We start from the raw sequence: 14,779 nt of genomic DNA, 5'->3' as shown, positions 1-14,779 counted from the left end.
CAAACTCCCTGAATATTTCATGGCAGGAACCAAAATCCACCTTTGGACAGCACTCAAGCATGAGCGAGGGCTCCATTCTTCCACGTGCCTGCCCCATTCTCAGGGAGTTTTACAGCAGATCCTTTAGGGAAAGATTAAAATCAGGCTACAGGGATGCTGAGAGGCTTGGAAGGCACACGGTGCTGTGTGTGGATTACACTGCCCCGGGAATGCTGCCTGCTTCATCCCAAGGATTACACACGTAATCCTGGTAGACTGAGTCCTCAAGGCAAAGGCTGGGCTGCTTGGAAGGAGCTCTTGCCGATAGATGTCAGCACAACCTGCCCGAATTTCCCAGGAGGATCCTTCCCTCCCAGCTGACAGTGCAGCCGTGGGATAGCGGGGTTTATCCCACTGACCCCACAACGGACAGGGAGGTACCTGCCCAGGAGACAAAGCCTGTCAGAGACCCAGGAAAGCGGAATAATTGTGTGTGAAACGAGCAGGGAATTTGTGTCCAGGGAAACCATCACCCCTGGGTGCCTCCCACGCCTCGGGAAGGAGGGATCGGCTCCCTCTGAGGCGCAACACATTAATGAGATGTGAGACACCACCAGTGTCAACAACCCTGTGTGTGGCTCCGGGGTTTTGAGCCTTTTTCCTGAAAAGGAAATAAATTGGAGATGCTTTGTCTGAGCCACGGTTTGCAAATTCCTTGGCTCCAACCAAACTAACACAAGAAAGTAAATTCTCTGCAGGGCTGGCAAACCAAAAGTCAGGAAAAAGGAAAAAAAAAAAAAATCCTGATAGAAAAAAACCCTCTTGGAAAATCCAGCCTAACTTCTGCCTAGGTTAAAGGGATGACAGTCCTGCACTTTGGGATCATTAAAATGCAAATTGTTCTCCAAGTGCTGCTTTCCAAGGTGGAGGAGGGAGTACCAGGTACTACTACTACTACTACTACTACTACTAGTACCTGCTACTACTACTAGGAGGGATTCCTGCTCAACCCTGGAAATGTCCAGGGCCAGTCTGGACAGGGCTTGAAGCACCCTGGGATAGTGGAAGGTGTCTCTGCCAGTAAAACAAGGTGAGACCCCAAATTTGTACTGAGGGAAGAAGAGGGATGCCAGAGGAACTGAGGGAAGAGGGAATCCAGATCCTCACTCCAGCACCCACTTCCCTCCGAGCTGCTCGCTCTGTTCCCTCCCCACAGGACTCCTGCCACGTCAGGCTGAGCTGTCTGGGCAGGGCAGGAGGGCATCCGCAGGCTGAGGGATCATTCCCTGAGGGAGAGCCACAGTGCCGCCGCCTCCCTGCCCTGCTGACCCGGGCAGCCCAGCCCCGCTCCGAGGAGCCCATTTCCCACAGCAGGGAATGCTTTTCCCCACCTTTTGCCCACCGATAAAACCTGGCTGAACTTCCAAGTCCTGCGGTGCACGGAGAGCATGGAATGGGAGAGGGGAAGTGCTTTGGGCTTCTGGGGTAAAACCCCAGTGCCAGCCCCGTGGCAGCTCCCCCGACTGAGCCAGCCCTGCTCCTGGGCACATTCCCACCTCCCTGGGCCGGTAATCCATGGCTCCTTCAAAGCCATTCCCGGCTGCCTCGGGCACCGCATTCCTGGAGGCCCAGGCACACCTCAGTGGAATTGCTGAGCTGCCTTTGCCCCCTCCCCGGGAGCCTCGGTGACCTTGGCGGATACCGGGAGCGTTGGAAAAGCCGTGGGAACACGGCAGTGATAAGGATAAGGCGCTGCCAGCTGGAGGGAGGGGCAGGATGCAGCCAGGTAGGGTCGGGGGGAGGGAGGAATGTGGGATTCCGGAGCAGGAGGCACAGGGATGTTTTCCCCTGGCGGTGATGGGTGATCCTCACCCATTCCCTATCCCACCGACCAGTCACCCTACCGGGCTCTCCCTTTGCTAGCAGGGAGCAGATCCCCAGGCAGGGAGGAATTCCAGACAGGGATCTTTTGGCTTTTCCTGCCTGGTTCAGGGACGGCCCCTGTGGGATAAATCCCTGCACACAGCTCACCACACGCTCAGTTTGCTTGTGGGTTTTGTACCCGCGGTCCCTGGGACTGGTGCATGCCAGGCACGGCAGGGTGGCCATCCAAGGATGGATGCCACTGGAATGTGGTTTGGATCCAGACAACAAAAACCTTCCAGAGGTTAAACACAGCCAGCAATGGCACGAGCTGGAGGAGGACAGAGCCTGGCAAATCAAAGGGAGAGGAGGTGTGTGCTGTAAACCTAAACCATGGATTAATCTCCTGGAAACCAGCAGCACCTTCCCAACCAGGTGGCAGCTGACACAGAAAAAAAAAAACCAAACAAAACCCTCCACTTGATTTGGGTCTTGCCCTTGAGATATTTCATATTGAACACCACAAATTACATTAGAGACATTCTGCAAAACCAGCCAGGCAAAGAGAGGAACAAATGAACGTCTGATGGATCCAGGGGCTGGGAACAGCCCTTCTCCCACCCTAGAGCTGCCAGTCTACCCTCTACAAGGGCAGAAATGAAGTCCAGACTCCATATCCAGGGATGCTGCTGGAGAGTTTGCTCATCAGAAGCTTGGCAGGAGTGGTCACTCACCTCCTTGTAAAGGTGGGAGTCCAAAAAAGGAGGAAAACAATCAATATGTTTAAACTGGAGAAAACAATTCCAAGCAATCTGTGCTGGGACAGCCTCTGCCCCAAAGGGCACGGGACAGAGCCTGGAAAGTCGTGGTTCTGTTCCAATAAGAGCAGAAATGAGGGGTGGGATAAGGAAGAAATTAATGTGTGTAAGGAGGAGTTTAGGCCTGTGATCAGGAGGAAGCTGGGTGTGTGAAAAGGAAGAAATCAGAGGCAGGATAGGGAAGCTCCAGGCACGAGGCTCACTGGTTTAAAGCTGAGCTTCTAAAGGTGTCAAGTCACTCCGAGCTTGAGGACTTCCAAGAGCCTTTGGGTGGTGGTGGAAAAACCATGGATTTTTGGAGGATAACACAGAATGTTTCAGCTCTGCAGAGACAGGAACGGGCCCTACTGCCACCAGACTCAAAGGGCAACAAGGAGAAAACCATCCAGATGAGGAAGAGCTGGAAAAAGCTTTCCTCTCTTCCAGGCTCACCAAGACCGCTCACAGCACAAGGGATTTCCATCCAGCCCATTAACCTGCTCCACTTTGGAGGCTCAGGCACTCAGCCATAATTAGAGAGGTTGTTCCTTGCCAAGAATCAGCTCCTGGATGCCCCAGGCTCCTGGGAGGCCAACAGGGACATATGGCTGGGGGGGGCTCAAGGTGATCCTGAGCCTTTCATAAAACCGAGCTTTGCCCTCAGTCACATGGGGCCGTGGGGCACCACGGGGAGCTCAGAGGCCAGGGGGACACCAAGGGTACACTGCAGACAGAGCTTTGGTCAGGTCAGGATTTTGGGGGGGTTTAATGCCCAAAGCAAGAGATCCCCTGTGAGGGAAGTGAGTGCAAGGGAACAGAGCTGCAGTTTGGGGTCAGGGCACCTCAGTTACTGCTTTGCAGAAAAAAGCATCCCAGAATCCTTGAGGCTGGAAAAGCCCCCAGGACCATCGAGTCCAACCTGTGCCCAATGCTCTCCTTGTCCCCAGCCCAGTGAGTGCCACATCCAGGCCTTCCTTGGACACCTCCAGGGATGGGCACTGCAAACCTCCCTGGGCAGCCCCTGCCAAGGCCTGACCACCCTTTCCATGCAGAAATTCCTGCTGATGTCTACCCTGAGCCTCCCCTGGCCCAGCCTGAGGCCGTTCCCTCTCCTCCTGTCCCTGTTCCCTGGGAGCAGAGCCCGGCCCCCCAGCTGTCCCCTCCTGTCAGGAGCTGTGCAGAGCCACAAGGGCCCCCCTGAGCCTCCTTTTCTCCAGGCTGAGCCCCTTCCCAGCTCCCTCAGCTGCTCCTGGGGTTCCAGACCCTTCCTTAGCTCTGTTCCCCTCCCTGGACACGCTCCAGCCCCTCCAGGTCCCTCCTGAACTGAGGGGTCCAGGACTGGACACAGCTGATGCAAAACACGACCCTGAACACAATCTGCAGTCACACAGGGTTTAAATCCCCACATGAGGAGCTCCCCACCATTCCCACACCTCTGATTACTCCTCAGATTCCCCTGAGCCCTTGGACAGCCCCTTTCCTGTCCCAGTGGGATTTATTCCTCGAGTGCTGGGGTAGCTCTGGTTTGTGGCTGTGCACAGCTGGATCCTGTGGGATCCTGTGAGGTCCAGTGGGATCCTGTGGGATCCAGCCCCACCCCTCTCCTCAGGAAGCCCACTCAGTCCTTCCACGTGTCTCCTTCAGCTCCACAAAGCTCCCAGAGCTGAGGAGATCCCAGCTGAGGAATTCAACACCGTGAAACTCCAGCGACTGTTTGGAAAATTGTTTTGAAAACTTGCTGCTGTTTTTTAGAAGGGGCAGATGAAAACAAGGCTGGGTTTTATTTAGCTCTGGGCAAGGTTTTTGCACAGCTTTGTCAAGGCCAAACTTCTCTGCTCCAGGAGCAACGGGGAGGTTTCTCCACTAGGACCACATCTGACACCAGGAGTCTCTGCCGAGCCTCTCCTGCCTCCTTCGGGCTGTTGCTTTTGTTGACACAACACCATCAAAGGCACCTTCCCTTCAGTCACAAAGGGAAACTGATCCTCCCACTCCCGGCATGGCATGCAGGCGGCTGGGGGAAGAGCTGAGCCAGGAGGAGCTGCGGGCACAGGGGTTTTACTGCGTCCTGCTAAGGCCACCCAGGAGGTTTAGGCACAAACTCCAGGCTGGAGCAGGAGGGAGGGATCAGCCATGGACTGACACTGAGGGCAGAGGGGATCAAAGCCTCATGGAGGAGCTCTGCCTCCAAGCCTGGTTTGATCCCCAAATCCTGAGGAAGATGAGCAGCTTTCCCACCTCCCCATCGTGACTGCAGGGTCAGGAAACAGCAGGAGAGAGGGAGAGAGGTCCTGGGGAGGTGCCTGTGCCAGGGCAGGGTGGCCCAAGGCAGCAGCAGCAGGAGCCTCCTCCCAGCAGCAGGGAAAGGGGAGCCTCAGGGCTCCTGACCCCCTGTGGGATCAGAGGGATATCCCGGCCTGGCAGAGGGAAAACACACAGGGACAGGAGGGCCAAGGCCCCTCCCAGCCCTCCTGCCTGCCCAGGTGGCAGCAGAACGGGGATGATAAAACAGAGTGAGAGGAGGATGTGCATATCCTACAGGAATGGCTCTCCCTGCAAAGCCCTGGTTGCTCCAGCACCATTCCTGGCTTCATAAACACAACAGGCTCAGTTTCAAAGGGAAAAGCTTTTCACCTCTGTGCCATGAGCCCCTGGGAGAGCAGAGCTCCTGGCCTTTGCTCCCTAATTCAAAAAGGCATTTTCTGGTGTGGTTCTGGCCGAGTGAGGCCAAGTGCAGGACTCTGAGGAACTGGAACCAAGGAGCCCAGGAGGGACAAAGCCTGCAGGGACACAGCCTGGAGCAGCCCAGGCAGGGCCGGAGGAGCCTGCCTGGGGACACTCCTCATTCTACCTGTGAGTTGTCCCTGCAGGACGTGTGGATGGGAGGTTCAGATGGTGCCAAAGCACCTGGGGCTCCTCTGTGAGCCTCCAGCAGCTTCCCCTGCACAGGGAGGGTGGGAGCTCGCCAGGAGGGTTCCACAGACCTGCATGGGAGCAGCACAAACACTGCTTGCCAGCAGGGCAGCAGATCCAGGGATGAATCCAGGCATCAGCAAAGGCCTCACCACAACCCCCTGCAGCTCCCATTGCATGAAGTCATGGAATCACGGAATGCTCTGGGTTGGAAGGGCCTTAAAGCCTACCCAGTCCCAGCCCCACCACGGGCAGGGACGCCTCCCACTGTCCCAGGGTGCTCCAAGCCCTGTCCAGCCTGGCCCTGGACACTTCCAATCTGTGCCAGGGCCTCATCCCCCTCACAGGGAACAATTCCTTCTCAATATCCCATCTGACCCTGCCCTCTGGCATTCCAGGCCCTTGTCCAAAGTCCATCTCCAGCATTCTTGGAGCCCCTCCAAGTACTGAATGTCCTGCAACTCTCAGCTTCGACTGGGGTTTGGTTTCTTTCCTGGCTGTTCAGCCCATTTTTGGGGAGCACCAGGGACTCTCACCACTGAAACCAGCATGCTCCAGCTGGACTCACAGGAGAGGGGCCTCACCCTGGCCTCCAGCTGGATAAACAGATTCCAGCATAAACCACCCCCAGTCCTCCACTAGGATGCCCTGAGCACAGATGGGCTCAAATTCCAACAACTGCCCAGGTTAACTGTGCAAGTGAGGGCAGGGAAAGCACCTCCCCCACGTGGAAAAGGTCTCCCTACCTGCCAGGGACCACCTACCCTGGGACAGCACTGCAGCATCCCACATGTGGGGCTGCTAATTATCCTGCTCCTGCTCCAGCAGATCCTGCGTGGGATGGGAAGGGTGGGAGCAGCTCCACAATGGCCAGGAGAGCTCCAGGGAGAAGAGCTTGGAGGCGCCTTCTGAAAATAGAGACCCTGCTGCCTGCCCCCTCCTTTCCAGAGCTTCCAACCCCACCAAAAGCTCTCCAGAAGAGCCAGGCACCAATTCTCTTGTGCTGCTCCAGCCCCATCAGTCACACGTCAAAGCCATTGTTTCACATCTAAGCAAAAAAATACTTTGAAACCTCAAAAATTAGGGTTTTTTGAAGTAATTATCTCCCTCCTCCGTCTCTGAGACAAAAGAAACCCAAGCCAATTATTTCTTTGAAGGCTAAATATTTACTCCCAGATGAAGCAGCTCAGGCTGGAGGGGAATTATCCAGCTCTGATGTCATCTCATGCCTGGGAGCCAAAAAACCCGGATGAAAACAGGTAGGAACAAACAGCAACAACAACAACAGGAGGGTGTCTTCTCCTGGAAAAGCGTCTTGGGAAGGGATGAAGTTGTGCCCAAGACATTGTGCTCCCATTCCCTGCCCAGGGCTCGTTGGAGAAGATGCTGAACGAGGGCACATGTGGAGTGTGGGGAAACCTCTCCGAGCAAGCCCTGGCCTTGGGGAAGAGCCAGGGTCTCATCCCAGACTTCTGGAGTCTGTGGGGCAGGTGTGGGAACTCCTCCACAGCAATTAGCCTGCACACACAATGAGTGGTGATCAATCAATGTCAACTCTTCGGTTTTTCTTTTAAAAAGCCCTCTCCTGCCTTATTTACATCCCAGCATTTCAAAGCTCTGCCCCCTCCAGGCTCTCCTTTCCCAGGCAGGCGGTGCCACCCCCAGGTTGGGGCACCCGAAGGAAGAGCGGGAGCTGTGGGATCCCACCGGGGCTGACTCATCCCTTTGGAAAAGCAGGAACCAGAGCGCTCGCCGGGCCCGGCCTCCAGTTTCAGCTGATCCCATCTCGCTCATGACAGCGTGCAGGAACATCTCCTCGGGGGATCTTCCCGTGGGACCCAGCCCCGCCACGCATTCCCACAGAGCCGCTCTCCGGGAGCGCCGCGACGGGCTCCGGGATGGGCTCCGGGATGGGCTCCAGGATGGGCTCTGCAGGGCACTGGGGACAGGGCAGGGATGGGCTCTGCAGGGCACTGGGGACAGGGCAGAGCTCCCCAGGCTGCAGGAATCCATGGCCTGGGGCAGAGCGAGCTCTGCAGAGCTCAGGAGCTGTGCATCCTCCCCTCTCCAGCCCCAGCAGCGCGGGACAGATGGCAGGAGCCCGTGTGGAGGACTGGGGTTTGTTTTCCCCCTGTTTAAATCCACAACACCCTAATTCTCCCCTGTGAGAGTCCCACAGGGGCTGTGTGACACAAAACCAGAACACCAAGGAAGTGTGGGTGGATGTCCAAGCACCAAGGGAGCTGCTCACAGCTGGAAATTCCCAGGTGACACCAGCGCTTGGGACATGTCTCCAGTCTCTCTCCAGCTCTCCTGGAGGCCCTTCAGGCACTGCAAGGGGCTCTGAGGTCACCCTGGATCCTTCTCCAGGTGAACGCCCCCAGCTTTCCCATCTCCCTCTATATCCATCTCCACCTCTGTCTCCTTATACACTGGATTTTGGAGGACTTCAAATGCCAGACAAGAAAACACTTTAAACAATATCTGAACAGTACACAACACCTGGGGCACTGACAGGGAATTCTGTGCCCAACAAGGAATGCTGGTGGATGCTGAGCTCCTTTTCTCCTTCCTCCTGCCAAAAAGCTGCTCTGACACTGATTTCTCCCTCTGCCCCAAGAGCTTTCCCCAATTCTTCTGCTTTCCTCAAAGTTATTTAGGTGGAATTCAGAAATTAAAAGGAAAAAACCAAACTGTTGTGGGTGACATTTCCAGCACAAAAACCAGTGTGGGAAATCATCTGTGGTGTTTTCCTGCCCTGCTGAGGGTGCCTGGACAGCAGGAATGAACCTGCTTTCCCACGCTCTCCCACCTGCACGGGCTTGTCTGCTCCACCCCCAAAATACCTGGAGTGGGAGCCACTGCAATGAGCAAAGAAAATCTCAGCTTTGGGACAATGACTCTCACCATGGAATCACGGAATGGGACCTTAAACACACCCAGTGCCACCCCCTGCCATGGGCAGGGACACCATCACTATCTCAGGGTGCTCCAGCCTGGCCTTGGACTCTCCCAGGGATCCAGGGGCAGCCACAGCTGCTCTGGGCACCCTGTGCCAGGGCCTGCCCACCCTCACAGGGAACAATTCCTGCCAATATCCCATCCAGCCCTGCCCTCTGGCAGTGGGAAACCATTCCCTGTGTCCTGTCCCTCCAGCCCTTGTCCAAAGCCCCTCTCCAGCTCTCCTGGAGCCCCTTTAGGCACTGGAAGGGGCTTTGAGGTCTCCCTGGAACCTTCTCCTCTCCAGGCTGAACAATCCAAATTTCTCAGCCTACTCCAGGCTGAACAATCATCACATCCTTCTCAGCCTACTGCAGCATGAACAATCCCAACTCAGCCCTCCCCAGGCTGCACAATCCCAACTCTCTCAGCCCTCCCCAGGCTGAACAATCCCAACTCTCTCAGCCTTCCCCAGGCTGAACAATCCTGATTTTCTCAGCCTCATCCCCGCAGGCTCTGGTGGCTGCAGGGAATGTCCCTTACCCTGCATGACAGGGACCAGCTACTCCCCAGAAACCCCCCAAGGCAGTGCTGAGGACTCAGACTCTGCCACAAACCCAACATTTCTCAAGGATGCAGCACAAACCCGGTGGGATAAGGCTCAGACACATCCAGAATCACGGAACCCAAGCCCTGGGGAGGAGGGAGGGGCATGGGGGAGCTGCAGGGCTCACCTGAGGCCAGGGGCCGGATCCACTCCTTGCTGTTGAGGTCCAATCTCCAGAGGTCGTTGAAGGCGGCGTTGCAGCTGCTCTGGGTGCAGCCCCCAAACACGTACATGGACTGGTTGGGGTCGTAGTAACACGCACCTGCAAGAGAGCACAGCCCTGTCACTGCTGTCCCCACAGCCCTGTCACTGCTGTCCCCACAGCCCTGTCACTACCCTGTTCCCCACAGCACTGTCACTGCTGTCCTCACAGCCCTGTCACTGCTGTCCTCACAGCGCTGTCACTGCTGATCTGTGTGACCACAGATCCTGTCACTGCTGTGTGCCCCCCAGCACTGCCACTGCTGTCCCCACAGCCCCTGTCACTGCCCTGTGTCCCACCCTCAGATCAGGCCCGTCCCTCCCTGGAGAACAGCAGCCAGGCTGCCCCAGCTCCCAGGAAGCACAGGGCATCCCTGAGCAGGGTGAAGCTCCAGCAAGAACCTTCCCAAGAGGATTATCCCTCAGGCAGAGCTGCTCCTCAAAGTGCAGAGAAAACTGCCTTAGAGGCCTGTAATTAATGAGCTTAGCTGTGATTAAGGCACTGAGCTCACTGACCTGCCCCGAGCCGGATCACACAGCTCACAGACCCCTCTGTGCACCCAGCCCTGGCCTTTGTTCTCTTTTCAGGATTTCACCCCATCTCATTTAAAGAACCCCATTAAAACACAGCACCACCCAGGGGCATTCCCTCTACTCCCTGCAGGAAAGGATGAGGCAGCCAGATGGGGAACAGGGAGGGAACACCATGTTTGACAATCACCCAGAGACAGCCAAGAGCTCTTGGCCCCAAAACAAGCTCTGCAGCAAAACAAATCCCATGGAAGGGTCTGCAGCACCCAGGTACCTCTGGCAAGAGGGAACTGAAAGATGGAGCAGGGATGGCTTGCTGCCTTGGAGTCTGGGCAGAATTCTGTGTTTCCCATAAAATTCCATGTGGAATAACCCCCCCACAGCAAAATCACTGAGATTGTGCTCTCCTACTTCTTTTTAGAGTCATTTTAAAAAGCTGAAGATAAGGAAGGCAGAGCAGCTTGAGGGAAAAAAAAAACAAACAGGGAAAACCAGGAAAAAGCAAGCACAATGAAAAACTGCAGTTTATTCCAGCCTGTGGGAATTGTACAGTGGGATTATTGGGGCTGCTCTGGACTCTGATGATTCTTGTGGATCCAGCTCAGGATATTCTGTGATGTTTATACATAGTTTATATCAGGTGTAGAATAAATCAGAGGGAAATTGTGCATGTCCCTGAGGGTTTTAGGATTTCTTTGGGTGAGAAACACTCAATGGATTTAGTTGGGGTTTTTTTATGTCCCAGCAAAATTCAGTGATTCCCAGAGTTTCAGCACTGCAGAAGTGGCTTATCTTTGGAAAGGAATCAGTGATTCTGATGCTTGAAGACACTGATGCTCAGGGAGAGCAGAGTTCTGGCTCTGAGCACACTCCTGACTGCCCTGCCCTAAGCAATGAACCATCAGAGATTTTCACCCACAGCAGCTGATAGCCAGAGCAGAGGTGACTGGGGAGGGAAATCAAATGGAAAGCACATTCCCTTCACCATCGTCAAAGAACATTGATTTCTGAACCTTGGAGAACATGAAATAAATTCACCCATCCCAGTTCAAGGGTTGTACTTCCCATTGGAGAGATGGGAAGGAGCTGGCTGGGCTGTAAATCCCATTCCCACATGGTTCTTGGGTTGGAGGGTGACAGCCCATGGTGTTGGACACTGCCAGGGATCCAGGGGCAGCCACCCTGTGCCAGGGCCTGCCCACCCTCACAGGGAACAATTCCTGCCAATATCCCATCCAGCCCTGCCCTCTGGCAGTGAGAAGCCATTCCCTGTGTCCTGTCCCTCCAGCCCTTGTCCAAAGCCCCTCTCCAGCTCTCCTGGAGCCCCTTTAGGCATTGGAAGGGGCTCTGAGGTCTCCCTGGAGCCTTCTCCAGGTGAACGCCCCCAGCTTTCCCATCTCCATCTATCTCCATCTCCACCTCTATCTCCTCACTCCCTAAAATGCCATTGTCCTGCTCCTTGTAGTGCAGAGCCTAGGTGCAACCAAAAATCTGGGGATATTGAGCAAGGCTGGGTGCTGGGAGGAGCTGCAGCTCTGCCCCGGGAGCAGCCCATCCTGTAAAACAAACATTCCAGCTCTCACCGCTCCCAAAGGGTTCGTCAAACCCACAAATTGCTGTAATTACTCATCCCGGTGGTGCCACCAACCCCAAGCTCCTTGGAAACAAAAACAATAAATCAGTGCTTAAAATTAGTCACTCCTCCAGCAAAGGATCAATATCCCTGGCACAACGGTCAGCATTCCTTTGCTGCTTTTCCGTTTCTGCATTCCTGAGCCTCCTGACATCTTTTTCCGACTTCGGGCAGTGATTTCACCCCGTGACTCATCGCCCTGCTGTGACCTCGCAGGTTCATACATAAAACAGCTCGATGACTCCTGCGAACATCACCCAAAAAACCCCAAACACCCAGCATTATTGATGTTTCATGTCCTGCAGCTCCAGTCAAACCCTCAGGAAGAGCAACAGCCTGTCCACAGTTTGTTCTCAGCGGTGTGATCCCTGCCAGGCACTCCCTCCCCACGGCAGAGCCTTCCATTCATTATTCCTTATCAAGCACTTCTGCCATTCCTCCCTTCAGGACTGAGAACAGACAGGTTGACCTCCAGCTGCTTAGAATTCCCCTCCTTGTCTGTTTGTGCTCCCTGTGAGAACTTCTGGGACAGTTCTAATAATTCCTGGAAGGGAGAGCGAGCCCCAGACACAGCTTTGATGGCAGCACTGACTCGTGCCTGGGCGGTGACGTCTTCCCACAAAAACCGGCAAATCACTCATCCCTCAAGAAGGGCTTTGTGAGTCCTGCCTGCTCCCTCTCCACTGCCCAAACTCCTGTTCCCTCCACCTCAGCTCACTGTCATCCTGTGGGATTTTAGGTGACAGTTCAGAGTTTGACTTTCGGAACTGACGATTTGTAGCTTGGCTTTAAGGCTGGAATCCCGCCCGCAGGCACGCAACGTTGCTGCAGGGAAAGCAGAGGCTGCAGATCTGGGCAGCTGCTCACAAACCAATCCGTTTAAGTCAGCAAACAAGTTAATCCAGATTAGCTTTGTGCCCACAAAGTGCATTAATAACGCTGCCGTGGCCACCGGGGCCGGGCAGAGCCGGGGCACTGTCACCGAGCGAGGCTAATACGGATTACACGCTCCGAGGGCAGTGGATTTAGGGAGACAACTCACTTTGCAGCCAGGAAGCCCGTGGCAGGCAGCAGGATAAAGGAAAGAGCACACAGTGCTCTTTAGGGCAACTCTGAACCTTTTCCAGGCAATTTCTAGCTGGCCTGAGCACTCAGAAGTTGCAAAAACGCTGTTAAAATTGAAGGGAAATACAGGCAAATGTGAAGTCGTTAATAAGCACTTGACTAAGGTTGCTAAAAATGAGCTGTGAACTGCGGAGCCTTTTCATCCTTCAGGAAGGCCAGGGTATCTCGGCAGAGCACAATGACTTCACCAGAGCTCCCCGCAGCGTCTCCCGGACTTGTCTTGGCAGGAGGCAGAGCAGCGGCTGCCTCATAAATTATTGCTTGGGAAGATGAAAATGTGATGCCTGCTGCTCTTGGAATGGCAGGGCTTGCACCGTGTTTATCTTGCCTCAGAAAAATGCAATTTGCTTCCTGGAAGAGCTTTCCCCAGAGGGCTCAGACCATGAGCTGAAGTCACAGGATGGAATTTTTGTTGTTTTTTTTTTTTTGTTGGAGCTGAGGCAGCTCAATGCTACTGCACTCCAAAGAACAGGGTTTATTTCAATACCTTTCCCTCAAAGACACTGTGTTTAGGCATCTTTTCTCTTCCTGTTCTTTTCCAGAATCTTGGAAGCAGGGGAAGAATTCACCCAAACATTGAGTGGTGCTGTTGACTGAATTGCTCCCTTTTGTCAGCAAATCCACCTGCAGCTCTGCTTGATTTGAGCCCAGCACATTGGAGAATTCCCAGTTTTCCTCACATTTGTAGAGGACCTGTGCCAGCAGCTGGTGCACATCCCTGAGTGCTGCACTTCCCAAAACCCACCAGCTTTGATGGCAATGACTCCAGGGGCTGAGGGAGGGGTTGCTGAGGAGGACACAAAGCTCTACCCCAGATCCTGGGGACAGCTCCGGGTCCTCAGGACCAGAAGGACATTGAGAGGCTGGAGCATGTCCAGAGATGGGAACAGAGCTGGGGAAGGGGCTGGAGCACCAGGAGGGGCTGAGAGAGCTGGGAAAGGGGCTCAGCCTGGAAAAAAGGAGGCTCAGGGGCACCTTGTAGTTCTGCACAAACTCCCTGACTGGAATGGACAGCCTGGGGGGTTGGGCTGCGCTCCCAGGAAACAGGGACAGGACAAGGGCAACAGCCCTTGCTGTGCCAGGGGAGATTTAGGTTGGATATTGTGAAAATCCCTTCATGGAATGAGGGTCAGGCACTGGCACAGACTGCCCAGGGCAGTGCTGGAGTCACCATCTATGGATGTGGGACATGTTTTGGTCAAGGGCTGACCCCATGATCTGGGAGAGTTTTCCAGCCTGGGAGCTGCAGAAAGATCCCTACACAACCAAAAAGCCACAATCCCACCCCCCTTCCACTCCATCAACACTTCCTAGGATCAATGAGCTCGCCACGACCAGCAGCTCCCAAATCCCTGCTCTTGTGCTGAGCATTGGCACAGCTGTGGGTTGAACACCAGTGGCGATGGGCATGTGTGGCACTGCCAGCCCCCAGGGAGGCACGTGTGGCACTGCCAACCCCCAGGGAGGCACCTGTGGCACTGCCAGCCCTGAGGGGGGCAGCTCCCATTGGGATTCCAAGGGATGGCACTGCCAGGTCCCAAGGGAGGCAGCTCCTAGGGGAATTCCAGGGCATGGCACTGCCCATGGGGACCCCAGGGGATGGCACTGCCAGGTTCCAAGGGAGGCAGCTCCTATGGGAATTCCAGGGCATGGCACTGCCCACGGGGACCCCAGGGGATGGCACTGCCAGCCAGCAGGGAGGCAGCTCCCATGGGGAGGCAGCTCCCAGGGCACTCCAGGGATACTCACTGTGTGAGAAGCGCTGGGTGATGGGGGTGCCAGGGTAGGGGTAAGTGCGGCTCTCCCACTGGATGTTCCCTTCCTGCACTGCCTTGATAAAGCCGTGGTAGCACTGATGGGCCACACCTGGGGAGAGAACAACACCGTCAGCAAAGCTGGGAACAAACTGTGCCTGCACGGTGACAGCAGCTGCAAACCCCCATGTTTGGGTTAGAAACACGCAGGGAATGTGAGGGATTAAAAGAATAAAGACAAGGGAACTCTGCAAATGTGGAAGTCAGCAGTGTGCACCGCCCGGGTCACGACATCCCAGCAGCTCCGGCTCGGGAAGCAGAGCCTTTGGAAAGGAAGGAAGCACTGGGGTGCTTTGGAGAGCTTGTGCTCAGCCCTCTGTGCTGCACCCTTGTTCCCTTAGCACACCCCGAGGGGCAGCTTCCCTTTCCTCGAGGA

At 55.2% G+C, this 14,779-nt stretch overlaps 1 protein-coding gene across 1 annotated transcript in view; it reads right to left on the bottom strand.

Moving 5' to 3' along the window:
- FBXO42 (F-box protein 42) overlaps nt 1-14,779 on the bottom strand; it is a 45,690-nt gene that overhangs the window by 12,845 nt on the left and 18,066 nt on the right. Inside the window, exons 3-4 of the mRNA XM_084220035.1 lie at nt 14,339-14,455; nt 9,227-9,361 (exon numbers count right to left, since the gene is read on the bottom strand). Of these exons, the coding sequence (XP_084076161.1) occupies nt 9,227-9,361; nt 14,339-14,455 (252 nt within the window). The remainder of the gene's footprint in view (nt 1-9,226; nt 9,362-14,338; nt 14,456-14,779) is intronic.

Source organism: Fringilla coelebs, assembly GCF_963513975.1.
Source record: "Fringilla coelebs genome assembly, chromosome: 22".
Classification (NCBI taxonomy): Eukaryota; Metazoa; Chordata; class Aves; order Passeriformes; family Fringillidae; genus Fringilla; species Fringilla coelebs.
The sequence above is the reverse complement of the archived record's forward strand: the minus strand, read 5'-3'. Positions and strand labels throughout refer to the sequence as shown.